The sequence below is a fragment of the Cnephaeus nilssonii genome (genome assembly GCF_951640355.1).
Source record: "Cnephaeus nilssonii genome assembly, chromosome: 9".
Lineage (NCBI taxonomy): Eukaryota > Metazoa > Chordata > Mammalia > Chiroptera > Vespertilionidae > Cnephaeus > Cnephaeus nilssonii.
This window is the reverse complement of record NC_137080.1, coordinates 8,863,440-8,890,854: the sequence shown is the minus strand read 5'-3', so window position 1 is coordinate 8,890,854 and position 27,415 is coordinate 8,863,440. Positions and strand designations below refer to the sequence as shown.

The 27,415-nt window shown below is 41.5% G+C and overlaps 1 protein-coding gene across 1 annotated transcript in view; it reads left to right on the top strand.

The window, feature by feature from the left end:
* Positions 1-24,987, top strand: part of ARMT1 (acidic residue methyltransferase 1) — a 130,555-nt gene extending 105,568 nt beyond the window's left edge. Inside the window, exons 9-14 of the mRNA XM_079781396.1 lie at positions 7,308-7,625; positions 15,428-15,628; positions 17,573-17,746; positions 20,606-20,848; positions 22,189-22,425; positions 24,429-24,987. Coding sequence (XP_079637522.1) covers positions 7,308-7,625; positions 15,428-15,628; positions 17,573-17,746; positions 20,606-20,848; positions 22,189-22,425; positions 24,429-24,614 — 1,359 coding nt within the window. The 3' untranslated portion in view covers positions 24,615-24,987. The remainder of the gene's footprint in view (positions 1-7,307; positions 7,626-15,427; positions 15,629-17,572; positions 17,747-20,605; positions 20,849-22,188; positions 22,426-24,428) is intronic.
* Positions 24,988-27,415: the final 2,428 nt, after the last annotated feature.

Genomic DNA, 27,415 nt, shown 5'->3' with positions numbered 1-27,415 from the left:
TCTAACTGTATGTAAAGTAAGTCCCATCTTTAAAATGTCCCTGTCTAGCTAGGGTCCAGCCTTTCCTTGAACTCCACCAGCGGCGGGGAATTCACCTCCTCTGTGCAGTCCTAATGATTTGGCAATTCTTCATTGTAGCAAGTCAGGCTCAGGAACCCTATAATTCATGTCCACATCCTGGTTCTTTCTTAGTGAATTGTCACAGAATAAATGGGAATCCCCTCTCTTATGATTACCCTTCAAGTATTTGAAGACATTTATCATGGATTACTAAGTCTCTTCTGGCAAAACAGCCCAGATCTTTCAAACTTCCCTTGCTTGAATCTTCTTTCTTATCATCTGTGAGGTTGGGAGAATTCTAGCCTCTGGGAAAGGAATTAAAATGAAAATTAACAGCCCTAGCCGGTTTGGCTCGGTGGATAGAGCGCCAGCCTGCGGACTGAAGGGTCCCAGGTTTGATTCTGGTCAAGGGCACATGCCCGGGTTGCAGGCTCGATCCCCAGTGTGGGGCATGCAGGAGGCAGCCGATCAATGATTCTCTCTCATCATTGATGTTTCTTTCTATCTCTCCTTCTTCCTTCCTCTCTGAAATCAATAAAAATAAAAAAATGAAAATAAACACTAAAATAATAATCTGCTCATGTAATTACAACTAAACATGTTGATAAGATTCCAAAGTAAAATTTCAAGTCCTCTCTTCTTCCACTTCTAGCCACAGTCTTACACTTTTTTTAACTTCTGATAATTGCCATTAAGATGTTAAAGTAATGCATTTCTGTTCTTGATTCAACAATGTGAGATAGTATCTTTAGATTTTCTGATATAGAATATGAGGAACTTAATGCCTCCTACTTTTTACTCCCTTATTTCTACTTTCCATTTTAAAAAATATTATAGTATATACATTATCAAGGTTTGTAATATTTATTTCTGCTCTGTAACTATAATTAAGTCTTCATTCCTTTGCCTTGAGGTTCTGTTCATACATTTAAAATAAATTAGCACTTAAATAACAGGATTACCTAAATATTTTTATTATGGGTTTAATCTTAGCATATGATGCTGAATCCATTCCATTTGGATGATGTCCCTCTTCACATTTCCAGCTGGGAACTGTCCATGGTCCTCGGGGCACAGTCTGATCCAGGTTAGGGCAGTGCTGACTGTAGGGAAGCCCGGGACATACTGGCTTCATGGGCAGCTACAGTCATTGTCAACTTGTACTGATTTTGTCAGTGATGAGAATTTAAAACTTGAGCTGAATTTTCACTATTTCCCAAGGTTGGTATTGCCATTGGGATAGCTCAGATTTGGGGAAGGTCTTCCTCGTTTTGCAGTGAGATGTTACTATGCAATGTGCACGCCATTAGATCGTGAGCCCACGCAGAACAGACCTCATTCTCCTTCTTGCCTTCAGTTAGATGAAGACATCTACAGGACAGATCTCCTAGTTCTCTTCCCATTTCCTCTTTTGTTGTTAATCTTTACCTGGGGAAATTTTTCCGTTGATTTTTTAGAGTAGAAGGGAGGGGGCGAGACACACAGAGAGAAACATCAATGTGAGAGAAACACATTGATTCCTGGATAGAGCCTGCAACCGAGGTACGTGCCATTGACCGGAATTGAACCTGAGACCTTTCAATCCTTGGGCTGATGCTCTATCCACTGAACCAAACTGGTGAGGGCTACCATTTCCTCTTAGAACATGGTTTCAGGACTTTCACCATTCTCCTTTCTGAACTCTGAATGTTCTCTTGTACAGCTTTTCTCAAACTATCTGTGGGAAGGATTAGTTTTTCCTTTATTTTCAATCCATTGCTAACCAATACTTTTGTAAAAAAAAAATCAAAAAAATGAATTCATGGAAAAAGTATTTTAAAAGACACAAAAAGCATAAGTTTGCATTTTAAGTATCAGAAGCCACAGACATAAAATTAATATAAATATAATTTGGATAAATATAATAAGAATAAAAGCGGGGAAAAGAATCATATACATTGTGCACTTTCTTTTTTGAAAGTGTGTGTGCAGGGTTAATGCAGAAAACACTGTTGTACTGACAGCTTTTTGTCATTCCGCAATTGTATCTGAGTAAGAAGTTAGGACTAAAATTCCCTGTATTGAAGTCCTGTGTGCTCACTTTGAATGAAAGTTTTATTGTGATAACGAGCTAGCTTCCTGCTTGTTAACCTTTTCATCTTGGTTGGGTTGATGACAATGCTACTAGCAGGGGCTAATGTATATTAAACTGTTTCTGTGTTTTGCTTTTAAAGCACTTACAGTAGAAAACGAATCTCACAAAGGATTGTTGATACTAGAAGAGGGTTTAAAGCCATTTCAGAGAGCTCAAGATATTTATTTGTAACTTGTCTCCAAAGTAAAGCGAGTGTGTTTTCAAAATCCATCTTCAAGTATTCATCAGTAGACAGTTTTATCAATTTATTGTGTAAAGGCATAGTTAGATTTAATTTATTTTTCTATGGAAATTTAAATTCTTTTGATGAAAAAAAAATGGACTGTGTTTGATATACTTTATACTTTTGGGTAATGGTTGGCAAAACAACCTTAAACCATCACATGTAACATGTTCTTATTTACACAACAGATATGTAGCTCCTGTGTCAGTTCTACAAAACCCGAAGGGTCTATACCTATTCAAAAATGGATATCAAGGCTCTCATCCACAGAAAGTTTCATGATAATACCTGAAGTAGATAGTGTTACATAAGGTTATTAAATGAGTTGTTACAGTAAACAAACAAGAAGAATGCCAAACTGCTATAGAAATTACTGCTCTTACCCTTAATTTCTGAAATTATCTTGTTGGGACTGGGAACAGTTCTAGAAGGTACACTAGAGTTTTAGTCACAGTTTGAGTAGCACTGTTCTAGGAGGGTTTGATCTCTATTAAAATTTGTATCCCAGAACCAAATGCAAACTTCAGGCTTGGTTTAGTTCAAGGGAAATAGAAACAGGGAAATAGAAATAGCAGGACATCACCTTCCTTTTTCTAGATACTTATGCAGCCTAAGTTTAATGTCTGTGTGCATGCATGTGTGTGCATGTGCATGTATGCGTGCATGTGTGCGTGTTCATATCACTATTGACAGAACTTTAATGGACCCAAATTCCCTGGGTGTTCTCAGAGTTGCCACTGTTCTGTCTCATCTTCCTTCCACTTCTGCCCACTGGCTACAGTTCCCTTCTCTAGAGATGATCAGAACCGGCAGTCGCCTGTGCATATGTGTGGAGATTGTCTTTTTATTTAGGTGCAAATGGTACTAGACACATGGTTAGGCACTTGACTTTTTTCACTAACTGTATCTATCTCAGAGAGCCTTTCATGTCAGCGTATAAAAAGTTTCCTCTGTTCTTTTTAAGACTACATAATGTTCGGTGGAGTGGATGTCTCCTATTTAACCAGTCACATGCCAGTGAATATTCATGTAGTACCTACTGTTTTGCTACCTATGATTGAATAACTTTGCACATGCCTTATTTTCCATATTTAATAATCTCCAGGTATATTTTAAAGACTGGAATTGCAGGGCCACAGGATATGTGCCTGTTACATTTTGTTACATATTTTGGTGTAAACATGTACCTATCATATCTATTCACACCTCTAACAGCAATGAATGAGAGTACCTGTTTGGGGAGGATTTCTGAGTTTATTTGTTCACCTTAACTGCAGCAGGTAGAAGCAGCCAACTGGTTTTTAATTTCTCAAAGTCTGTCTAGGTTTGGATGAATTAAGCCAGAGCCAGAGGTTTTCCACCCGGACATTAGTCATTGTATTTTTTGAGAGGCAGTTTGATCTCACGCATATCCAAATCCACATAATAAATAGCTAGCAACATTATAATAGGAATCAACTGTGTTTTTAAATCACAAACCTTTAGTTTCATTGCTTAATGCATTTAACTGGCAATTAATGAAGACATGCATTTAATTAAGAAGTTGAATGGAATGCCTAAATCATATCGTTTACAACTGTCTTTGTTAAAAGTAATTGCAAAGGTATCATAATTCATTTGCTGCATTAGTAGGACTGAATCTAAAGATTCGTTAATTAAAATGAATTTAGTGAAGTGACCGCTGTCACGGTCTCTGTAGGGCCTGACCTTATTTGCAGATGTGGTTCCCCCGTGGAGGTCAGCCCTGATTTGCGTGTCAGTGTGGTCTGACAGCAGCCTCAGGTCCTGGCCCGCGATACCCATGTCACATTACTTCAGCGTGTCCTTGAGGTAGCCACGCAACCAGACTCCACTCTGGCCGCTGCCTCCTGATCGCTCTACAGGTAATTGCATTTGCAGTCTGAGGACATCTGTGCCCAGCAGATCAGCCCTGTGCCCCTGAAGTGCTACTCAGAGCACCGGGAGAGTGGCTGTCCCCAAGGCCTTGCCACTGGCTCCCCAGTTTTGCATTTCATACGCGAATTAGCAAATAAGTCACTGGACTGAAACATGTCCAGGAAGGGAATCGGACCCGCTGCCATGTGCCACTGTATCCCATGATCCCAGATGAAACTTTCTGATTTTTACTGGACCTGTGTTCGTGCTTTGGATTATTAGTGGACTGTTGTGGTCCTTGTCGCTAAGGCAGTGAGACCACGGTCTGACATTGAGGTGGAAAAATCCCTCGGAGCTGTAATATTTTAACTGTGGTTATTGGTCTCTGGTGTAAGCTGCCAACTGGGTAGTTTACTCCAAACTGATAGTAAGTCTATAGTACTCCAGTGTCTGATGTATTTTTTGTGGACCTTTTGAAAATACTTGGTTAGCAGTATATTGGCCATGGAAACTCCCTTATTTTGCAATAAGGGTTTTCTTTCAGTATAAAAATTAATATCTAATATTCTGTGGGGTTGTAGAACAGAGGAGATTAGAATTTCTATCCATGAGCCCTAGCTGGTTTTGCTCAGTGATTAGAGCATTGGCCCTCGGACTGAAGGGACATGGGTTCGATTCCAGTACCTCAGTTGCAGGCTCAATCCTCAGCCTGGTCTAGGCACGTGCGGGAGGCTATCAGTTGATGACTCTCTCTCACATTGATGTTTCGCTCTCTTGCTCTCTAGCCCTCCTTTCCACCTCTCTAAAAATCAATGGGAAAATATCCTCAGGTGAGGATTAACAAAAAAATGTTGTTTTTTTTTAATCCATGCATCCTTGAAATTAGGACCTCGGCTTTCTAACCACACATTAGGATTGGAGTTTCCAAGTGAAATATAATAGGCGTCGTTTGTTGTCACCAGCCCTGATACTGGTTACTGAAATTGAGCAGCTATTGTATTACCATCTGAAAAGACATGAGTAAAGCGTTAAAATATCGTATTTGTGATAAAGGGTCCTTGACTCGTTACTTACGGGCCAAAATTCAATCAGCAGTGGTGGGCTTCTTGTCAGAGGGCTAGCTGGGAAAGGGATCAGGGTTCCAGAGCTGCTGCCAGGACCTTGAAGAGCAAAGCGTTTCACAAAACAGGTCCCGCAATTAGTTTGCTTATTACATCTCTGAAAGGGAGCTTCTCTACCTCGCCGCGTGATGACTTTTATGTCAAATTGATGCCTGAGGCTTCCTTGATTAAAAACAAAAACCACCAAAACGAGGGGGGAAAAGTAAGACACTCTCTTTTATAAATAAAAAGTAGGAAGGAGCTTTTCAAGTAATATTTTCCCTGTCTACATGCTGCTGGTGGAGGTAAATTTCTTTTAAAGCTCAGTTTTAATGCAAAAGGCATGACTGCATTTTAACTAACAGCCTGAAATGTTACTGGCTAGTGTATTTGTAGAATCTGTTATTCAAAGATATTGTTTCTTTTTAGTTGTTGTTTTTACCCCTAACTACTATTTTTAATAAAAAATAAACGATTTTTGTCAGTTCAGTAGGCTGCAGTACTATAGCAGAGCTGGTCAACCAACTGCTTAATCTTATTTAATGTGAACTCATGTGTTTTGGAACTTGATGCCAACAAGTGTTGGTTTTTAAAAAATGAATTTTCAAGATGCCCCTTTTATGTCTCTCTGGAACATTCTAGATTAAGGTAAATAGAAATAGGTGCTCAGGTAACCTTCCCTATGCCTTTCATTATTTTTATGAACCTAAGGATACATTTTAACATTCATTGGAATTATTATTCTCCGCATGGTGGTTTACTCCCTCTACTTTTAATTCTCCCACCCACCAAATGGCTAGTTATCTCTGCTCCTTCCTCCACGTCCTGTCAGTTTTAGTTTGTCTTCATGAGGAAAGGGGATACACAGCCAATGAATATTGAAAGAAAGACCTTACTCTCTATGCAATGATGTTCCTATGAGAATGCTAGTCTATTATTTGAACTAGTATTAAAGAGACACCTCTAGTCAATTTTTAGTATTTAGTTAGGAGTCTGAGGGTTTACTGTTTATTCAAAATCAATTTCCCTGTCTACCAAGCTTGAGAACTAATGGTTTTGTAACCATACAGTACTAGATATGGATTGAATCTACTAGTATATAAGTCAATGATTGTTTTTTTAAATTTTATTTATTGTTTAAAGTATTACAAATAGTAGTACATATGTCTTCTTTTTTCCCCCGTTGACCTTTCCCCGGCCTCCCCTACCCCCCCAATGATTTGTTTTTTATTAACTCTTTCCAGAAGTCCACATAGAAAAGGCTTATATGTCAATTTTATTTTTTTCCTAGCCCTGATTTATATTTCTTATCTTAAAAAAAAATTTATTTATTGCCCGGCCAGCGTGGCTCAGTGGTTAAACATCGACCTATGAACCAGGAGGTCATGGTTGGATTCCTAGTCAGGGCATGTGCCTGAGTTGTGGGCTCAGTCCCCAGTAGGGGGCATGCAGGAGGCAAACAATCAATGATTCTCTCTCAATATTGATGTTTCAATCTCTCTCTCCCTCTCCCTTCCTCTCTGAAATAAATAAAAATATATTTAAAAATTTAAATTTATTGATTGATTTCAGAGAGAGAGAGAGAGAGAGAGAGAGAGAGAGAGAGAAACATCGATTTATTGTTCCACTTATTTATGCATTCATTGGTTGCTTCTTGTATGTGCCCTGACCAGGTATCAAGTCTGTAACCTTGGTATATGGGGACGACACTCTAACCAATTAAGCTACCCGACCAGGACATATATCCCTTCTCTTTTTTAGATACCTAAATTTACCTGGCGTTAATAACTTTCTGAAGAGATGATTTAGATTTTAAAATGGAATGAGGATTAAACCCCGATTCCTTGAAAAGCAAGCGTAGGTGCCTCTCATTGGCTGCTAATGTTTTTCTTCTCACTTTATGTGATTGTCTTAGGACTTGCTCAGTGCTGTGGAGGCAAAGGAAGCTCTTGAGAGGGAAGTTCAGATCTTCCGAGAAAGGCTGCTTGCGGGCCAGCGGGCCTGGGATGCCTCGAAGCAGGAGCTGAGCCTCTTGAAGAAAGACACCTGCGAGTTGGAGAGAAGTTTGAAGGCCAGTCTGGAGGCGGCCGCAGCCTCGCAAAGCCAGCACGCCTCGTTTAGGGAGAAAATTGCAGTCCTCCTTAGGGGCAGCTTGGGCATGATCGGGTCCACAGAGGAGGCCATTCTGGAGAAGATTCGAGACATGGACAGCCAGGAAGAGAGCCAGAAAAGGGTGAGTGAGGCCTCTTCAGGACAGTGACTCATTCACGTAGCATCCTCAGTGACTGAGTTATCTGAGTGAGGGACAGGTACCATTTAAATGTGCTTTCAATTTCTTACTTTCAATTATGCATCGTACTTACCAAGCCTGGAGAGTAACTCACGCAACTGCCGACTACATTGTGGGTCCGGAGTCAGAACCTCGAGGCGGATCCTGTCTCTGTCCCGCACTCCCTCCCTCCAGGTGTGACCTGGGGCCCGCTCCCCAGAGTATGGCCTGGCAGATTTTGTTCACGCACCTTCAGTACAGGGACAGCACAGCCCACACCCCTTACCTGAAGCCCCAGGGGTCCAATGTGTTTTTGAATTCAGAATTTTCGGAGTTTAGAAAGGCGATAGAGAAGGCAGTCTGACACCGCCCTCCTCGGGGGGGCCAGGGACAGGCCCCGTGATCTACCACATGCATCGTTCTGCAGCGAAACCCGTGAGCAGCCCCTCCTCGTGCGGCCCTCCCAGCTCATGCAGAGTCACGTCACCTCGGGTCAGGGCTCGCTGCCAAACCTGGGCTGTCCAAGCTTTATCGGTAAATGAGTTACAGAAAGCCTGCCAGGTCGCAGATGGTTCTGGATTTTGGAATTGCAGGTAAGGGTTCCTAGACCCTAACAGTACCTGTCTCATAAGGTGGTTGCTGACTGTAAGCGCTTAATGCAAAACAAGTTGTTCTTATGTCCTTCACACGCTGTCTGACAAAGAGCAACAACAAACGCGCACCATTGGTGCCCCTGCTCCTCCTCTCCCTCCTTCACTCCTCCTTTTGCTGATGTGCAGGTGCCTAAAACAGTCTCTTAGGGGACCTGTTTAACAAGTGCAGAAAAATGATTTAATTCACACCGATGACTGAAGCTTGTTTAATTTTGTTACCTGGTGTATACTATTAGTAAATCTCATGTTCTGTAAAGTTTTGCTTCGTCAAGTCAACTTCAGCCCTACTCTAAGTTATCATCCAGTGCAAACGATTGCAGTTCTAAACAATGAGGTTTAAAGTGAGTCATCCCCAAACTCTGTGTGTACTCCCATTAGGAACTGTTTCTCCTATGTACGTGCTTGGCCAAAAGGAGAAGATGCGCATGTCCATTGTTTAATGTTCCTGAAAACCTCAGAGTGATCATTAACTCACAGGTCAAGGCTGCACTTGTCCATTTCCTCTCGCAACATAGCATTTTAAATCCCCTTCAAGAACTCTGCAACATTCCCGGGTGCTCTAAGAGCAACCCTCATGACCGCTTTGTTTCAGTCCGGGGTTCTTCTCTTTGTGGCTATCAAGTGCTCGTCCTTGTAAGAAGTGTGGGTCCGTGAGAGGAACCCCGTTTTCCTTGTGGTTCAGTACACGGATGGGCACTAGATGGGGGAAGGAAGTTATTTACAGAACCGAGAAAGAAGAACTTCATTAGGCTCTTTACCTTGAATAGTAATAGGTGTACTTCAATAGCTAATGGTTCTTTGCCATTTCATTTTATTGCTTCCCTCTGCTATTTTCCCAAATGTTCTCTGAAGCTATTTTAATTCCAGCATGCGAAATGTGGCACAAAATTGTCAGCATAATGTATATGTTTATTTTGTAAAGCAAAACGGTGTAAATTGGTTAAGCTGGATGGCCTTCCCCCACTTCCCATAACAATTACAATGATTCAGTGTCTCTTTAGTGCTTTTGTCTGCCTTTCCCACCCTGTAATTTTTCTTAAATAGCCGCTCTCCCCGTTTAAAAGCCTGAAATCAAGCATATAGCCAGCCTCTTGTGCGACTCATCTTCAAGTAAAATCAGGAGAAAATGGATTTCGTATATTGTCTTAGAGGTGTTTCTGAAGAATGGGAGCCGTACAAATTGATGAATGTGTTTGTTGAGGAGGCGGCGTACCCTGCCAGTTGCCATGGTTAAATACAGTCAGAAATTGAGTGACCCCCACGTGGAGGCCCAACGGTGGGTTCAGGCTGGGCTCTCCACTCCGTGTCGCCTCCTACGTACTGAACATCGCTTTTCTTGTTTATCCCTTCGCTCTTCATTTGTACTCTTGGTATTTGCAATTCTCATCAGGACACCACCCAGCCTTTTTTAAGCAGCCATTTCTACTTGTTCCTTGCTTTTTGTGCTTATAGCAAAGTCTGATATTCTTTTTTGAAAGCTTTACTGTATCTTAGAGCAGACTTCCTCAGCCTGGGCACTGTTGAAATTTGGGGCTGGGCAGTCATTTGTTTTGGGGCCATTCTGTGCCCTGTAGGGTGGTCAGCAGCAGCTCTGGACTTCTCCCCACTAGATACCACTCACATTCCTTTTCTCCACAACTTGTGACAACCAAACATATGTCCAGACATTGCCATGGTGAGGGGGAGGGGTGAATTTACCCCTGTTGAATACCACTCTTTTAAAGAAACGTCCATTTCCAGGATTCCTACATGAGTATTTAGATGTTATTTGGCCTTGAAATTTCAGGACACTCGTAACCCGTGTTTTTGAAATGACGTCTTGCACAATGACAGAAAGTTGCGACATTTTCAGGTTTTAGTTTAGAATTTTGAGGCCAAATTAAAAAAAAAATCTTTATTGTTGAAAGTATTACATAGGTCCTCCTCCCCCCCCCTGCCCCATTAACCTCTTCCAGTCCACCCCCCGCTCCCCCCCAGACCCTTACCACCACATTATCTGTGTCTGCTGGTTATGCATATATGCATACAAGTTCATTGGTTGATCTCTTCCAACCCACCCTCCCCTGCCTTCCCTCTGAGGTTCAACAGTTTGTTCATGCTTCTATGTCTCTGGGTCTATTTTTGATCATCAGTTTATTTGGTTCATTAGATTCCACATATGAATGAGATCATGTGATGCTTATCTTTCTCTGACTGTCTTATTTGGCTTAGCATAATATTCTCCAAGTCCATCCATGCTCCTGCAAATGGTAAGAGTTCTTTCTTTTTTATTGCCACATAGTGTTCCGTTGTGTAGATGTACCATAATTTTTTTTTATCCACTCATCCTACGTAGGCTGTTTCCAAATCTTAGCTATTGTAAATTGCGCTGTTACGGACATAGGGGGAGGCCAAAATTTTTGTCTCCCTTTTAGATGTTGCCTCACTGGTTAATCATCTGGATGAGAATTATGACTGTGATTGATTTCCATGTCATTTCCTAAATTAAAGATAAATTAATAGAGGCTCACAAACATTTATCTAGACCAGCTCTTCTGTTCTGCTTTATGTACACATAAGGCTCTGTTTTCCCCATTGGCGTGCATCTTGGTCTGATAGCTCTGTGGGAGCTGTGGGGACCCACCCCGATGCCCCGAAGGACCTGAGGGGTGTCCCACAAGTCCCCACGCCCCCTCTGAGCTTATCATTCTGCTTTATGCTTAGTCTTCAAATCTACTAAGCAAACATTTACCAAAAAGCTTCAACAGACTCCCACTGACCTTTCATTGTCCAAAAGTGTGTTACACGGTCACCCCTGGCTACAGGGCACTGGGGAGAGTGAACAGATAGGGATTTTGGCTCTTCCAGCCCCTAGAATGTATTAATATCCTAGGATAACTGTAACAAAATACCATGAACTGGAGGAGAAAGGGCTTAGACAATAATAGAAGTGTATTGTCTCACAGTCCTGGACACTAGAAGTCCCAAATCAACCTGTCAGCAGGATTGGTTTCTTCTGAGGGTGTGATGGGGAATCTGTCCCATGCCTCTCGCCTAGCTTCAGGCAGCCTCAGCTACCACTTGGCTTGTTCTCTCTGTCTTCACATCATTTTCCTTCTATTTGTATTTCCTTCCCCTTTCTATAAGGATATAAGTCACATTGGACTAGGGCCCACCTTAATGATCTCATTTTCACTTGATTATCTCTGTAAAGACTCCATTTCCATGGGGGAAAAAGGAGACTCATGTAATACTTTAAACAATAAAGAATTTAAAATAAAATAAAAAAGACTCCATTTACAAATAAAGTCACATTCTGAGGTACTGGGGGACTTCAACATACCTCTCTTTGGGGGACCTAATTCACCTCATAACAAAAGTTGATATGCACAAAGGTGGAGAGGGTAGGATTAGCTAGTCAACAGTGTCAGCCACACATACTGACAGGACAGAAGGAGAATTTGATTGATGTTCCACCTGGTTCCTGATAACTTATTTTATATATTTCTTAAGTGAAAACTATAACTTGAATAATCAGAAAAGTGTCGTTTAAGTCCAAAAGGCACTCACTGGTCCTTAAGTGACCCAAGGGGCTCTTTCTCCAGTTTAGAGCTCTCGTGTTTCCATTTGGCTCAAACTTAGTGCAAAAGAACCTCTTTGGTGAAATCAACAACAACTTGTCCTTGGGAAGTGAATGAATTCTTTTAGGGCATTATTACTTCCCTTCCAAAAAGCAAGCTGCTTGGGTTTGAAGTGTGGTTTACTTCAGTGCCTTTTTTGTTTAAAAACAATTGAGGTATGTATTCTTTATTACAGTCCCCTTTTCCTCCCCCCATCCCCTACCTTTTTTTAATGCCGAAATCCCTGGCACATTTTGTCCCATAGAATATCAGGGGTATATTAATAGTCGAGACTAAGAAAAAAGAAAAAGAGAGAAAGAAATGCTTCTTGATTCTTTAAGACTTCTTGGTGTGAAAACATACCACCAGTTTTGGTGGGACACATATGTTCATCCAGGCACTGGCATCTGATGTTCCCAAGAACTGAGTCAGATTGGAACATTAATTTATTTGGATACTTTTATGTAAATTTAGCTCTGAAAAAACTTGGTGGTGTATCCACTGAGACCTAAGTAAGCGTATGAAGCTGAGTTCTGATGCATAGAGTGTGGGGAGGTTCTCAGCTGTTTGATCCTCTCTGGACACCGGAACCTTGAGAGGGCAGTTGGTGGATCTGCACAGTTCACCATCGGCATCCTGGTGGTTTTACAAGTTCTATTCTGCTGAGTCTTCAAGGTCCGTGGGACACTCTTGGGTTCACACAGGGTGAGGATTCAGCACAGACCCTCTCACCTTTGATTCAACATGCTTGTCCCTTATTTGTCCTTCTCAGAAAGACTTCAGGCTCCATGGGTTGAAAATAAGTAGAGAAACATGACGTAGGACACAGGACACTTCCCAAAAGGTCCCTTGAACTCTGTATGACAAAAGCATAGAATTGACCGAAACAACATACTGCAGGAGTGATACTGATGATAAAAATGTATGCAGTGTGGTGAATGTCAATTGAGTATAAATACCGTGCTACTCAAATGATCTAAGTTGTCTCATCTAATTATCATAACAAAGTCTGCACGTTTCAAAGAGGTTAATTACTTGCTTTGGTTAACACACTGGCAAGTACTAGTAGAGTTGGAATTTGAAACCAGGACGATCGGACACCTAGGTCCCGGTCCCACAGTCTGGTCTACATTAGGATGTCTGCTTCTTCCTTCAGGGTCAGTATCACTTCCGTAGTCTAGCTTCCTGCAGTTGCTCGAGGTGTCATCTTCACACTGGAGTCTTTGCGGATTGATTTCTGTGGAAGACTTTGCTTGTCTCTGTTCTGCAGTGTGCTGACTGTGGCTAAGAGGTCACTCAGTTTCCCATCTCTCCAGATGAGGTTTTCTGTGTTTCCGTGGGATCAGAGAAGTGTTGAATGATCTTCAGGTAGAAAGACTCATTTCCCACATGAAGTTAAATGTGAAACCACATTTCCTGCTGCACAGGAATGTGCTGTATCATCTGATATCATTAAACAGTCCCCAGGAGGCAGTATCTTGGGGACGATGTTTGATGGCCATTGTTTTGTAGGTTGTACTTGGTATGTTGTACCAAGATAAGCATACCTTTCTCTTGCATTAAGATCAGATCTATCATTAGTTAGGATGGGAAATATGAAATGATGGTTCTCAGAGTCTCATATTCTGTAATGAAATTTGAAATGTCCTTGGGAAATATAATTCCTTGGATGTGGCATTGAGCAGCTTCCCACAAATATTTGATTTCGAGCACCCTCAGAGATCTAGAATTAATGGAAACATAGTCCTGGGACCTTGAAAGCCATAGAAGTCCAGGATTAGAGAGTTTAGAGGTCAAGTAGTCTATCATTCCTGATTAGAGCACTTCAACCCACCCCAGCACATTCTTAACTAATGATTCGCCAACTTCTGGCCATCTCCAGCAACTGGGAATCTACTACCTGACATGGATAGATGCTTAAAATGTGAGGTAAAAGCAAAAAGATAAAATGGCAAATACAGAGTCATCTCAATGATATTTAAATAGTGCATGAAATAAGTTATTTGGAAATATTAATAGTTGCTATCTCTGGGCAGTGAGATCATGGGAATTATTTTTTGGCTGATTTATGTATTTTTTTTGTTCTTAATGGATCTTTTACAAAGGGCACGCATTACTTTATAATTATAGGGCCCAGGGAAAATTTTTTTTTCTTACATTGAAGTGAATTCTTTTTCTGATTTATAACTATTGATCCTCAGCTTAAGCTCTGAGGGTAACTCGGAACAAATCCTATTGTTTCAAAATACTTGAACACAGCTTTAATTTCTTCTTGCCTTTAAGCATGGTTGTTTATAGATAGACAAGCAGAAGTTGTTGTTTTTTCTTTTTAAACTGAAACAGTAAATCTGAAACCATCAAGATACTTCAATTACTGTGAGAATGGTACTGAGTATCATGTAAATATCTACTACTTTACTCCTCTCCTTGTCAAAAACAAACCATCAAAACAAAACATAATTCATCACCTCACACTTGGTGTTTTTATTGAATTCAACATTTTATGAAAACTGGATTTGCAAGGATCAATTTGAGTTTCTCAAAGTATACCTGCGGTCTTGAGTAAGCCTATGTTCTTGGTTTAAGGGAAGGTCAGGACAAAGAGAGCAACGTCACAGAAGGGTGGAAGCATTGGGCAAGTTAGGGATCATGAGAGTCTTAGGGCATTCAGCAGGGAAGCAGTGACCTTATGTTATAGGAGGGGAGGTAATACTCAGACTGTCCTGCCTGCTTGTACACTGCCATTGATCCTAGGCAGAATCACCATATTAAAATAATTTTGACCTTTCACATGTTCAGATGATAACATTGCCCCATAACTGTGTAGCCCAGAGGCAGCACCACTGACTAAGGTTAGTGAAGGAATAACCAATACTCAATAGAAAATGGAAAAGGAGCTTGAAGCAATACAGGGTGGGGCAAATGTAGGTTTCCAGTTGTGAGTACATGAAACAGAGTTTATTCTTGTATTATTATTTTTACTTTTTGTATTATTTCCCATACGAACACCTGTAAATCTACCTTTGCCCCACCCTGTAGCTTTGTGCTCTTGAATTCACTGATAACTTCTCAAGGTTGCTTATCAAGATGAACTCACTGCATAGTCTTTAAACCACTATATATGGTAGAAGAAGAATGATACTTATATAGTTTATTTTTTGACACTTGTATAGGTTTTAAAAGTACTATCTGTCTGAACTCTTTTTCCAACTAAGCTTTAAAATTCCTAAATTAATGGCAGTTTTAGGGGTAAGTAACTGTTATCCATAAACATTTATGGAGTAACTTATTTGAGGAATTATATAAAAATTAAAAAGGCCAATCAAAAGTATTTTATTAGGTAATGGATACAGATTTATTTTAAATACATCGGTCAATTACCTGTTTCTTAGTCCATTTTTCTGAAGAATCTGGATGTTGTTGTTATAAATAATATGTTGCTTGCACTGAGCACTAGATTTTAACACTTTGGCGCATCTAAAACAAGGCTTATTCTTGTTTTGTTTGTTTCCAGATGGTTTCCCAGCTTGAAGCCCAAATATCTGAGCTTGTTGAACAGGTGGAAAATGAGTCTGGGTTTCACCAGAAAGCTCTGCAGAGAGCCCAGAAAGCTGAGCACAAGCTGGAGGCTCTTCAGGGTCAACTGACACACCTGGAGGGGGAGCTGGTGTCTGGAGATGTTTTGCGAGACAACTTGAATTTTGAGAAACAAAAGGTAATAACCTGAGGGCATGTCCATGGGTGGATACATCTGTTGCACTGTAATATTTTACCTGAAATTACTCTGAATTTTGCAGCAATTCGATAGATGTTTACATACTGAATCATGAGTAAATTTCAAGGAACAATGGGTATTGTTTTGAAGTCTCTTCCTATTGTTTGGCACTTCCTTGATTCAAATTAAATCTAATCATTCAATTATATCTAATTAAACTTAACGAATATATTGAACAGCTATTATATATGAGACGCTGAAGGCTTGGAGGGTAAGGTATGAATACATAACTCACGATTCATCTTAAGTGGCTCATAATTCAATAGAGGAGACAGTCATTCAAATAATTTGCTGTACTAAAGGCTATAAGTGTATAACAGAGATACTGATTAAGAAAGAGCAATAGGAGCCCAGTGACAAGAGTGGGAGCTTCTGTATAAAGGGATGATTTTATAGGAAGACGGTAGTTGAGTTGATTGTTGAAGGATAAGTAGCATTTTAGTGGGGAGAAGGGGCAGATTCCACAGGTGACTTATGTGAGGGGCTTTAAAGAACAAGTAGGAATTTGCCCGGCAGAAGAGTTGGGGAAGGGATCTGAGGCAGAGGGAACAGCAGGAGGGATGAAGGAAGGGAGGTGTGACACGACTGTTTAGAAGAGGAATGAGGCACAAAGAGACTGGGCGAGGCCAAAGGTGGGAGGTGGCTCTGGAGGCAGGTAGGGATAATTGAGGTAGCTCAGGCTCATTCCCCGAGGCTTTATCCTATAGGTAATGGGGAGGCATGGAAGGGTTTTGAGGAAAAGAAAAAGGTTTTCTGAAGGCAGAATGTCTCTGAAGGTCCAGACACTAAAGGTAGGGAGCCCAGTTGGGATTCTTAGAAAGTTCAGATCAGAAGATAATAGGTTGCAGGTTTGATTCCTGGTCAGAGCATGTTTCTTTATCACATCGATGTTTTCCCTCCCTCCCTCCCTCTCTCCTTCCCTCCCTCCCTCTCTCCTTCCCTCCCTCCCTCCCTCCCTCCCTCCCTCCCTCCCTCCCTCCCTCCCTCCCTCCCTCCCTTCCTTTTCTTCCTTCCTCTTTCTCTAAAATCAATAAACATATACTTGGGTGAGGATTAAAAAAACAATGGATTGCTTCAGTGGTCAGGAATTTATATTTATTTCAACATGAAATTGCCCGAGTTATTGCCATGAGAAGAAAATCTCAAAGATGGAACCCAAACCATGGAATGATGATACAGAAAGCACATTGATCCACTTGGTTATCCAGCAAGTACTTAGTAGACATTACTCTACAGCTTAGCCACAGAAATCAAGGGGAGGAAGGTCCCAGAACAGTTTTGTCACTTTAACCTGTTAAAATGTGAACTTTGACCTTCCTGATAACGACTCCATTTTGGAGTGTTGTTCCTTTAACTATATGATACATTCACAACTCTTAAAGACATTTTCTAAAGCAAAAATGTTGTCCAAGGTTGTTTGTATAGAGAGTGTTGTGGCAACTGGTTAAGTCCTCATTTTCCACTTTGAGGCCTGGGCCACATTGGGTGGGAAAAATCTCCATGGAAGGTCTGGATGGGTGGATGCCTGGGGCTGGATTAGCCTGGTAGGGGCGTGGTGGCAGCAGCATGTAGCAAAGCAGAGAGATGGAGAAATAGTTGGGAGCATGCACATCTGTCACATGGCAAGGTTAAGAAGAGTGTGTAATGTTAGATTGAACATCAAGGTCACTGACCAGGAGAGTCAAGAGAATATGGTCAAGGAGCAGGACATGGAGCTGGCAGGGTGGGTCAGGAATTCATTACCCAGCTTTGGTGTTGGGGGGCTGGGCACCTACTGGGTTTAATCAGAACTACCTATAAACTTGGGAGAAAGGGGAGGATTATGTGAGATTGCCTGTTAACTTTATTTTTGTGTCCCATTTTCATTTTTGTTCTTGGGTTTAGTATCTTAAATTTCTGGACCAGCTCTCAGAGAAAATGAAATTGGGCCAGATAGCTGCTGAACTTGGCTTTGACATGCGTCTAGATGTAGTTTTAGCTCGCGCGGAGCAGCTGGTACGCCTTGAGAGCAATGCTGTCATTGAAAATAAGACCATCGCTCACAATTTACAGAGAAAGGTAGGAGAGGTGGAAACTAGCTAGTGTTGAGAGAATGAATATCTGTGAAACTTCAATATTGAAATATAAATTGCTGCTACCGTATTACCAATGTGGCCAGGAAACATGATTATAATAATATGTATTTAGAATCTCTGTTTCAATCTGAGTGATGGCAAGTGTATCACCTAAGGTTTTGTTAGACTGTGAGTAATAAAGACCCAGAGTAACAGTGGCTTAAACAAGTAGAAGTGTTTTGTTTTTTCTTCTGTTGCACTAATTCCTGGAAGTAGGCAGCTTAGGGCTAGTGTGACAGCTCAGCTCCGGGAAGTTTTGAAGGAACCCAGCTCATTTAAGCTCATTAATCACCCATCCCCAGGGTGGTCCTTATCTTCATGGTTAAAAATAGTTTTTAGAAATATTATATCTGTGTTCCAGCAAGGAAGTTGGAGAAGGAAGGAATGCAAAAGAGCAGACATGAGCGGTCTTAAAGGAGGTTCCCAGAAATTGCTACATGAGCTTGTGTTTATGTCCCATGGAATATGTTCTGATGGTTAAACCTAGCTGCAAGGGAGGCTTGAAACGGTAATCTTTACTCTGGCTAGCCATTTACATAGCTGAAAAATGTACTGTTTCTATAACTATAGGAGAGGAGAATTGGTGAATAGTTAGCCATCTCTGCCTTTATAAAAGCTTTATTAGACTAGAAAGTAGAGAGAGAAGAGATTACTTTTACTCACTCAAAGGGAGCGTTAGAAACAGTTTAGACTAAATACATGCATGAAAAGGATAAAAATATAATTATTAGTTATGTAATTATTGGCATTGGGTAAGGAAAAAGGAAAACACAAATGTATCCTTATAATAGTTCTTAGGAGAAAATTCTGTGGTAGAGTTACAGTGTGCAGGCCATGTAATGAGTCCCATCTGGGTTCCCAGTTTGGCTCCACCCAGCTCTGTGACCTTGGGAAATTGCATTCCTCTCTTCCTCTCCTCATATTGAAGATGGGGATGACACCTACTTCAGGAGGTTGTACATTTTTAATAACATTTTGAACTCTTGGCTCATAGAAGATGCTCTATTTACATTTGACCTCCTCTCCATGTACTGTATCTTTGGGAATATTTTAAAAAGAAAGGAGACAACCCCTGTTAACATCAGAGACATTAAATGGAGCTACAATTTTTTTCCTGAAGTTTCCCTCAGATAACTGAATTTTTTGTCACTAATACTATTTTTTCTTAAGTCTTGTGTAATTATTAAAATTACTCATGCACAGAACTTGCTAGTGTAAATTTGCAATAGAGTGGACTTCAGCATGAAGAAGCTCAAGGAAGGGAGGTTAGTTAGAGAAATATTGAAAGGGCCATGTTACAAAGGGTTCCAGGCAGTGACATTGCTGTCACCATTAGGCAAGATACTCAAGCCCACATTTCCATTAGTTCTTCACACCTCTGAAACACTTAACAAACGCAGAGTCAGTAATGAGGGAAATATGCCCTAGCCGGTTTGGCTAAGTAGATAGGGCATCAGCCTGCAGCCTGAAGGATCCCGGTTCGATTCCTGTCAAGGACACGTACTGGCCTGGGCTCTGGTAGGGGCTCATGCAGGAGGCAACCAATCAATGTGTTTCTCTCACATTGATATTTCTCTCTGTCTTTCCCTCTCTCTTCCCCTCTTTCTAAATATCAATGGAAAAATATCCTCGGGTGAGGATTAAAAAAAACCTAATAATAATAATTAGGGAAAATGTGACGTCCCTCAGCTCTAACATTCTATAATTCTACACGATTCTCATTCCTAATTTTTGTAACAGATGAAGGAGGTTTCTGTACTTAATATTCCACTCACTAATTGTGACAGGTGAAGCCCATGAGGATTTTTTTTTCTCCTCTTAGAGCCCACAGTCTTTTTCTAAAAACCACTATAATTTCCTTCATCAAGTTTAATTGTCAATGATAAGTGCTGTTTCAGGACCTGCTTGGTTTGTGGATGGTATAGGCCAGGCATGTAATAAAGACACCGAAGAACTCAAACTTTCCTCAAGTCCCTTCTATTTCTAAGATGTTAAATATATAAACAAAGATTTAAAAAATTTTCCCTGGTATCACTTATTCTGAACAATGTTCCTTGGTATCTCTTATTTTAAAAATATATGAACTTTAAAGCAAGCTAACCTACTCACATCCTGAGGGGTGGAGATGAGTCAGTCTAGGTTTTTGGTGCTAATTCTCACCCTTTTCTTTCAGGAAAGACCAGGGCAAGTAGAGTTGCTGGGGGGTGTTGGAGAGGATTTTTGTCTCTTTGTTTTACTACATTCTGCCCTTGATAAGACCATTTTAGATGTTTTTTAAAAATAAATATTTTTAGTTATTTCAGAGAGGAAGGGAGAGGGAGAGAGAAGTAGAAACATCAATGATGAGAGAGGATCATTGATCGGCTACCTCCTGCACACCCCACACTGGGGATCGAGCCCGCAACCCAGGCATGTGCCCTGACCAGGAATCAAACCCTGACCTCCTGGTTCGTAGGTTGACACTCAACCACCAAGCCCCACCAGCTGGGCTCATTTTCATTGTCTTAAAAGCAATTTCACATTTTTATTAGATGAACATTATGTTGGAGGGAGTCAGGTGTTGAGAGCCTATTTCTCTGTGCATTTTCTCTGGCTGTTCAGTCTCATACTTTGCAGCTACAAAATTAATTCTTCAAAAGATAAGAAATAAAAATGCAATCAGGAGAAGGAATCTAGTACCATTTTTAAAAATGATTTAGACAGTAGGCTTATTGAAGTGTGGATAAAGATCAACATTATTTGAGTAAATCATCTATGTTTACTGGCTGTTCAATTCAAAACTTCCTGTTTGTGCCAAAACCAGCTCAAGACCCAGAAAGACAGACTGGAGAGCAAAGAACTGCACTTGAACCTCCTGCGGCAGAAGATAGCGCAGCTGGAGGAGGAGAAGCGGCTGCGGACCGGCCTGGCTGTGGAGAGGGACGAGGCCAATGCCACCACACGCAAGTTACAGAAGCAGGTGGAGAGGCTGCAGAAGGAGCTGAGCGCGTGCCGGGAATCGAACACTGAGCTCAAAGCCAAACTGGCTGACACCAATGAGCTTAAGGCAAGTGCTCAGCTTCGCTCCCTTGTTGCTTTTTGCTTCTGCGAAAGGGTGCCAGCCTCACCATGGACACGCCAGAGAAAAAGATGAAAACTTCCCCTGATTTTCTGGAGTTGTGGGAAAAGTGCAAACATTACACAAGTCAGCATATTAGCTCAGTTTAGTGGCTCTTTCATATTTGAAATAGAGCTGTAATTGCTGTGGGAAAAGTCAACTCATACAGGGTGGTAAGTCCGGAAAATAAAAACACTTCTTTAAAATGAGGGCGGCTATGATTTTAGGGATCATGTAGGAATTTGCGAAGGAAGAAATGAGAAGAGGCAGGCAGTTGTGAAATGTTGGTCTCTGGGAGCTGAATTGTATCAAGTATCAAGGAGGGTAGATAGATCGGGGTGACGTGCTTCCTGGATTTGAGGTGTCCGATTTCCAGTGAATACAGAGAAGAAAGGAACTAAAACGTAAAAGAATTTGGTCAAAATATTTCGATGGCATGAATAGGTAACTTCATGTGCACAGGTCATATTTTAAATGTTATTACTTGCACGTGACCAATACGGATGACCTTGATGTCCTGGCTCCTTGCAGGCCAGTGCACCCCACTGGTAAAGTCAGAAGACATTTCCCCAGAAAGCGCTGCTGTGGATCCTCCTCACGGCAGTGATGCAGCTGGCAGAGGGCATGGGAGGCGGGCTTCCTGCGGTAAAACACTCGCAGAGGGGACATTGCGCTCTTCCTAATGCTTCCAAACCAGGCGTGACCCATTGGTAGGGGCAGAAAGGGCCCAGGAGCTCATGGAATCTGCATGTAAGAACCAGCAGACTTCATTTTATTTCTTAGAACTTTTAAAAAACATATATTTTTTATTGATTTCAGAGAAGAAGGGAGAAGGAGAGAGAGATAGAAACATCAATGATGAGAGAGAATCATTGATCGGCTGCCTCCTGCACACCCCCCCACTGGGGATCGAGCCGGCAACCCAGGCATGTGCCCTTGACCAGAATCGAACCTGAGACCCTGCAGGCCGATGCTCTATCCACTGAGCCAAGCCGGCTAGGGCCAGCAGACTTCATTTTAATATTCAACTCCAGAATCACGCTACCTATCATTTTCTCTCATTGATTTTCCAAATAATGGGACTCTGATATGTTGTTTATAAACGATAACTGTCTTAAGATATGTTCATCCCGCACATATGTTTGACAAAGTTTATATAAAGATTTCATTCTTTACCCATAAAAAAGTTATGAGTTCAGTGAATTCCATGGACCTCTGACTTATTTATGCAGTTTTTCTAAGTAAATACACAAGAGACGATCAGCATCAGCATTCTCTTGTCTTCTTAGATTAAAACTCTGGAGCAGACCAAAGCCATTGAAGACCTCAGTAAATCCAGAGACAAACTGGAGAAGATGAAGGAGAAGGCTGAGAAGAAGCTTATGTCTGTCAGGTCGGAACTGGACACTACCGAGCACGAGGCCCAGGAGGACAAGGCGAGGGCCAGGAACACGATAGAGGTGGTGACCAGCGAATTGAAGACGCTAAGGAAATCCCTGGAGGAAGCGGAAAAGAGGGAAAAGCAGGTGGGTAGACACCCGGTGATGAAACCTTCCTACTTAGGAAAGATAGGACAATCCCAAAGCTTGATCATTGTTCACACATTTCTTAATAAACTATTTACAGAACTTTCTTTAAAAAAATTTTTTTTATTCATTTCAGAGAGGAAGGGAGAGGGAGAGAAAGATAGAGACATTAATGATAGGAATCATTGATTGATTGCCTCCTGCACGCCCCGTACTGGAGATTGAGCCCACAATCAGGGCATGTGCCCTGATGGGAAATTGAACTGTGACCTCTGGTTCATAGGTTGATGCTCAACCACTGAGCCATACCAGCCAGGCAGTTTACAGAACTTTATATCATTTCAACATCTTTGCCTGCCATCTAGCATCTTTTTTGGCATTAAAAGAACCATCATGATTTATTCCACTAAGAAAAGTAATTCCCATTTTCATGGCACGGATTGTAGGAAAGAAAAAGACATTCTTATCAAAGCAACGAAAAGCCTGTGAAAAGCCAGGTTCTGGTTATGGGGAGGTTTTTATGATGCTCGCTAATTGCTTCTGGAGGTTGCATCATCCCACATCTTCTGATGGTCACCAGGGCTTCAGCCCCGGGAGGTCAGGATAAACCTCATCTCCACAGAGATCAGCTGCAGGAAATAGTCCCAAATCTCCAACGGTGGCACCCAGACCTGAAGGCCAACCAAACCCAGATGTAAACCATAAAGCAGGTCTTATTTGCTCGCCGGTCCAAGGAGAAGAGTGTTATCTGGTGAGCACATCAAGAGGTCAGGCAGGAAGAAGCATGTACCGGGCAGCCTGACCCCCGATGCTCTGCTTTCATCTCACTCTCTGGTGCTCCAAGGGCTCAGAGTGGACTCCGATCCTAGGATATTTTTCTCTCTGGCCGCCTCTGCTCTGGCTCATGTGTCAGGCAGAGTTGAGGAAGGCCAAATGACGCGTGAGCGCTCTCCGAGTCAAACCACTCCAGAATTAAGAGCTTTGGCCATATTTGAAAGGATGGGGAACTTCAAGGGAACCTCTTCATCAGGGAGACAAGGCTGGAGAAAGCGTTATGTTTCCCAAATTGGACTCAGCGTAGGGAGAAGGTTGGGAAGCGAATGAGCATAAGGTGGGAATGTTTGGAAGGCAGGTCTGGATGTAATATCTGTCTTCAGGTTAGATCACACCTCTCCTAAGATGGAAGGCACCTCTAGGGAGGCGTCGCCCAGCTGTCCCTGATTTATCTGCTTCTGCTTCAGCCTAGGATCACCAACAAGTCTATGAGAATTCGAAGGGGTGTGAGGCACATTTCCACCATTGTCTCCAGTCCTCCCCCTACCCTCCTCAGTGTGTGTGTGTGTGTGTGTGTATGTGTGTGATGGACTAATAGGGGGTCCCAGAGAGTCCAATGTTATGGTGGTGATCTGTCTGATGTGATTTGAGCATCATTTAGAAGCCCTTCTGTTGTCATGAGCTCATAACTTTCTTGCCATTTGTTCTTCCTTTAGTTTGAGAGGTACATTGCCAGTAACATTCTGGAGCATAAGGACATATGACCATGGGCATGACCACAGCACCATTTGTAAAGCACTTCCTGGTATGCAGAACACATACACAGCCATCGTTTCATTTGGGTCCAGAATAGGCCCGGGAGATAGGTCTGTAGTTATTCCTACCTTGGAAGTGAGAAATGAAATCTTAGGTCAGAGTCTTAGGTCAGAGTCTTGTTCACGGTTGCTTAATTGGAATTCTTGACTTGGTAGCCAATACCACATTAATTGGCTCATCAGAAAAGTGGTTATGAAATTGCTGAAGGTTGGTGCCTGAAAGGACTTTAGAGGTAATTTAGTAGGCTAGCCTTCTTATTTTGTAAATGAGAGAACTAAAGTTAATGAGAGTAAGTCACTTACCTGCCTCATGCACACCTGGATTTTCCATGTTTTTTGTTGTTGTTTCATTTGGCTCAGCAGTAGTTGACGCATTTGCTCTCTCAGTTACTGTGTTTCTGTTTGATATTCCAGCTGGTGGACTTTAGGGAGGTGGTTTCCCAGATGCTGGGCTTGAACATGACCAGCCTTGCTCTTCCTGACTATGAAATCATCAAATGTCTTGAAAGACTGATCCATTCCCATCAGCATCACTTTGTCACGTGTGCTGGCCTCAAAGATGTGAGTACCAGGCAAGACAGGCACCTGCAAAGCCACTGAAAACTTCTTCATTGAACACCGGATCTCTTGAGGAGCTAAGGCATGGGACACGATGCTCAATTGAACAGATTCTCCAAACCTTTGAAATTTGATCAGTAGGTGAATATTCTATACTTTGGTGATAGAGTGAGGATCCATCATTGACAACAAAGAATCTCAAAGGTAGATAAAGGTTCGCCACTAAAAACACCTGGTATTTCATTTGTTGGTACTTTGGGACCCAGAAGAATTCCACTAGATTGCATATCTAGAATGAGAACTGTCGGTAGAGAATTACTACTTATGGGGTATCTCTTATGACTCAGGGACTTTACTACCCAACTTAATTCTCATAACCACCACACAGAGAAGCTTTAATGTTTTTATTTCACAACCTCTCTGGGGCTCAGAGAGGGTGTCACCTTCCAAGATTGCAATTGTTGGTTGGTGACAGAACCAGGAGGAACTCTATGTTGACTCAAAAGCTGTGTCTTCTCTGCTGCTCCACCATCCTCCAGTTTCTCCTGGCTCCCTGTGTTCTGGGTGACAATTGTCTGCATACAGTCAAGACTTGCAGTTCAGAAGTAATGAAGGTTTATGAGTGTAATCCATATGATTTCTTTAAAAAAGCAATGTACCTAATTATTTGGATAAAACATACATAGACTGAGGTCCTATAAGAAACCTATGTGTTTTCAAATGTTGCTGCCGGATTGCATTAGGTGGTAATTAAAAAAAATATTTTATTGATTTTTTTACAGAGAGGAAGGGAGAGGGGTAGAGAGTTAGAAACATTGATGAGAGAGAAACATCCATCAGCTGCCTCCTGCACACTCCCTACTGGGGATGTGCCCGCAACCAAGGTACATGCCCTTGACCAGAATCGAACCTGGGACCCTTCAGTTCGCAGGCCGATGCTCTATCCATTGAGCCAAACCAGTCAGGGCTAGGTGGTAATTTTTTAATGTTTGAACAGGGCTGATCTCAGTACTTTCAAAATGGAGCTGTTAACATGAAACCAATGAGATGAAGACAGCCTACACAGTTTTATTTACCAATATATCAAACGCAGTCATAGTGTACTTTTTCAGAATCTGGATTTTATTATGAATTTCTCTCACTTTACTAGTATGCCTTCTTTTTAAATTTCAATTTCACAGATATTTTTCAAGAATTTATATATATTTTTTAATTTCAAAGAGAAAAATGTGGTACTCTTTTGGGTGGTTATCGTATTTCTGCCACATCAATTTTTTTTCAGTCCTTGAGAAAAGCATTGGTGTCTAATTAAAGGAGAGGAAAAAGTAGATTATAACCAAATATTAACCCTTTGCACTCGCTTGCTTTTTTCTCGATTCCTGCTACCGATGCTAACCATGTCGAGTCACACTTGACATCCGAGTGCAAAAGGTTAAAAGAAAATGAAAAGTCTAGTTCAGCTGGCGTGACTCAGTGGTTGAGCATTGATCCATGAACCAGATGGTCATGATTCAATTCCCGGTCAGGGCACATGCCCGGGTTGCGGGCTTGATCCCCAGTGTGGGGCATGCAGGTGGCAGCCGATCAATGACTTTCATCGTTGATGTTTCTATCTCTCTCCCCCTCTTCCTTCCTCTCTGAAATTAATAAAAATATATATTAAAAAAGTCTAGATGAGAGGAAATGAGTTTGACACTTGCAGGTTGGATGACAGGCCACACGGGGAGAGTGACCAAGAATGGCCACAGGGGTGGGTCACCTCTGCCGGCTTCTCCTTCATGAGCAAGGACAGTATGAAGTAGTGTTTCACCACTGAGGAAACACGGCTGCCCAGCCCCGTGAGAACAGGAGCTAGGTGTGCATCAGCAGGAGAGGCAGCCTCGGTTTCCCCGGGGAAGGCCTGCGGTCTCTGGAGGTCTCCACATGTAGTCCAGATGCGTGGCTGCTGCTGTGGACCCACACTCAGCCACAGTGGAGGCGGCGGCTGCACCTCTGGGTGCCTGGAGGATGGGGATGCTGAGAGGCCCTGCGTGGCCCAGACCACAGAAAGCAGTCATGGTGGTGGTGGTGGGAGCGAGGGTGGGAACACTGATTTTGTACATTCTCCAAATACAATCTTTAATAAACTTTTTTATTTTCTCTGTCAATTTATTTCCACACTGTTCAAAAATACATCTAACAACATCACTTTAAAGACAAATGCTGTTATAATATTGTTTTTCCACGTTTGACTTATCATTACTTATAAAGCATGTCTCCAAAAAATGTATACACACTTGAACAGCTGATAGCTTAATTTTGAAAATGAAATGCAGTTTAATAAACATGGCCTTTATAATTAGTCAAAGTGTGTGTATACATTTTTGGGGGACACCCTATATTTCTAGATTTCTATGAGGCTAAGAATGGTCCATCGTTACTAGTACTGCACTTTCTCCTTATTATACAAAATTCATTCAATTTATCTGAATATATGTTTATATAACATTCCCAATATGTGACTCAAACATATGCACAATAATCTTTAACACATATATAAAAATTAAAAATGTCTGAACATAACCCTTACAGATTTCTGATAGAAAGCATATATGGGATAAGAAAAATAGATTCTGTCCGTGTATATAATCCACATGCACATTAACTATCTGTCCTTTGGACAAATCGAGAATCCCTTTAATAAAGCCATGTCTTCCTGGTTAAATTGCCGCTGGCTGTTGGCTTTGCCTTGGTGCATCTGTTCTAGAATTGGCAGCCAGCTTCACATTCTTGTGTCAGACTGTGTTCTTCTATAATATTCATGTATATTTTATGTTGTCCAATAAAATGCATTAGGTTGATGT